This window comes from Phytophthora sojae (assembly GCF_000149755.1).
Source record: "Phytophthora sojae unplaced genomic scaffold PHYSOscaffold_26, whole genome shotgun sequence".
Taxonomy (NCBI): domain Eukaryota; phylum Oomycota; class Peronosporomycetes; order Peronosporales; family Peronosporaceae; genus Phytophthora; species Phytophthora sojae.
This window is the reverse complement of record NW_009258140.1, coordinates 4,967-6,480: the sequence shown is the minus strand read 5'-3', so window position 1 is coordinate 6,480 and position 1,514 is coordinate 4,967. Positions and strand designations below refer to the sequence as shown.

At 49.8% G+C, this 1,514-nt stretch overlaps 1 protein-coding gene across 1 annotated transcript; it reads left to right on the top strand.

Moving 5' to 3' along the window:
* Positions 1-959: 959 nt before the first annotated feature.
* Positions 960-1,507, top strand: PHYSODRAFT_343042 (hypothetical protein; the record flags this gene model as incomplete). The annotated part of the gene is made up of 2 exons (XM_009541560.1): positions 960-1,304; positions 1,355-1,507. The coding sequence occupies 2 exons, from the start codon at positions 960-962 to the stop codon at positions 1,505-1,507; spliced, it is 498 nt and encodes a 165-aa protein (XP_009539855.1).
* Positions 1,508-1,514: the final 7 nt, after the last annotated feature.

Sequence of the window (1,514 nt, the reverse complement as noted above, 5' to 3'; positions counted from 1 at the left end):
TTTGGCTGTTGCGTCTACCCTATGAGTGTTGTAGCATCGTTTTCTGTTGCTCTTTAGGCAAACAATAAACATAAAGCAACAAGCCACGATACTTTACTGCATGTTATGTTAGTTCTTCTATACTACCGGTAGTAGGATGTCACGCTCCACAGCAACTTCTACACAGCGGAAACCAGCACACTACTGTTTCGACCGATCCTACATAGCCCAGTAGAAATGATCAAGTCGTCGCCAACTTTTTGTGCTTCTTCGAATTCCAGTTTCATTGTCAATGTTCCCCGATCTTTATGTAGAATGGGCCTCGTTCGGCAAATAATCGATATTTTTCACTTTATTTCTGTCGCCAACATAACTGAAATGTTGAGCAAAATCGTTGGAGCTTTCATCTCTTGTTCGCTTCTTACCACTTATTTTTTCCTAACGAATGCACATATCTTGTAGCGTCATATTTTCCGACCCTGCCTTCGCCTTTCTGGTACGAATGAGGCTACTAATAAATATTTAGAGGACCTCGAATTCCAGAGCTACTTTGGGCGAGACTATGATGTTTCGATGCATAGATTTTATATTTTAATATGGAAAATAGCTAAAATATCTCCGAAGAGTCGATTGAATGCCTGACCTGAGTAAGGAAACGTCTGTCCGGATATCTCCGGAGAGATTTGTGGAGAGTGGGTTGATTGCCTGATCAGATCAGAACCTTCTGTCCGGATATCTCCGGAGAGATTTGTGGAGACAAGATTGCTTGCTTGAAGGGAGATGGTGAAATGTTCTTGGGAGAGGGCAGGGGGCTTGCCATTCGCTGACGCAGCGCAGATCACCACCTTGAAGAAATCCTCTCCAAGCGCATGAGTTCATGACGAGCGACAAAACGTGCACCCGGGGAATCTCATGGATTGTGCAAACGGTCTACTCTCCGAAGCCAACATTGGAGACCATATTTCAAAAAAGCACCGACAATGGACTTCACGCGGATCGTCGACGCTGCCACCACGCTACGATCCTTCTACCCAGAGCTTCGACTGCTCTTCCCGACGGCGGCGGTGCTAGCGAAGGCGCTCGATCTACTCCTATCGCCCAACGCCGATCCGGAGGCGCTCCGTCAGCTGTGGCTGTCTCAGACGACTGAGAGCACTGTCGATACGACAAAGGCCCGCGATGACTACCGCAAGCTTGCTGCGCTGAATGAGAAGCGCGGCGCGTGGCTTTACGGTGGCAGGAAGCAGCTCAAGGAAGAGAAGGACGCCATGCTCCGACACGTCCACAAGCTGCGATCGCTCCCTTCTCCAGCATCATTCGAGCTGGTAGAGAAGATCACAGGGATCTCTACAAAGTGTGCGCGCTCCTGGTACAGCACCTGGCTGAAGAAGCAGGACCAGAGCAACCTGAAGCGATGGGCGTCGGAGGCGTCGAGTTACAAAGACGACTGGAAGCGCGCAACCAGAGCGAGCAACGACGGGAGCAACGACGGGAGCAACGACGGGAGCAACAGTGCCGACAATGGTAACGATGCA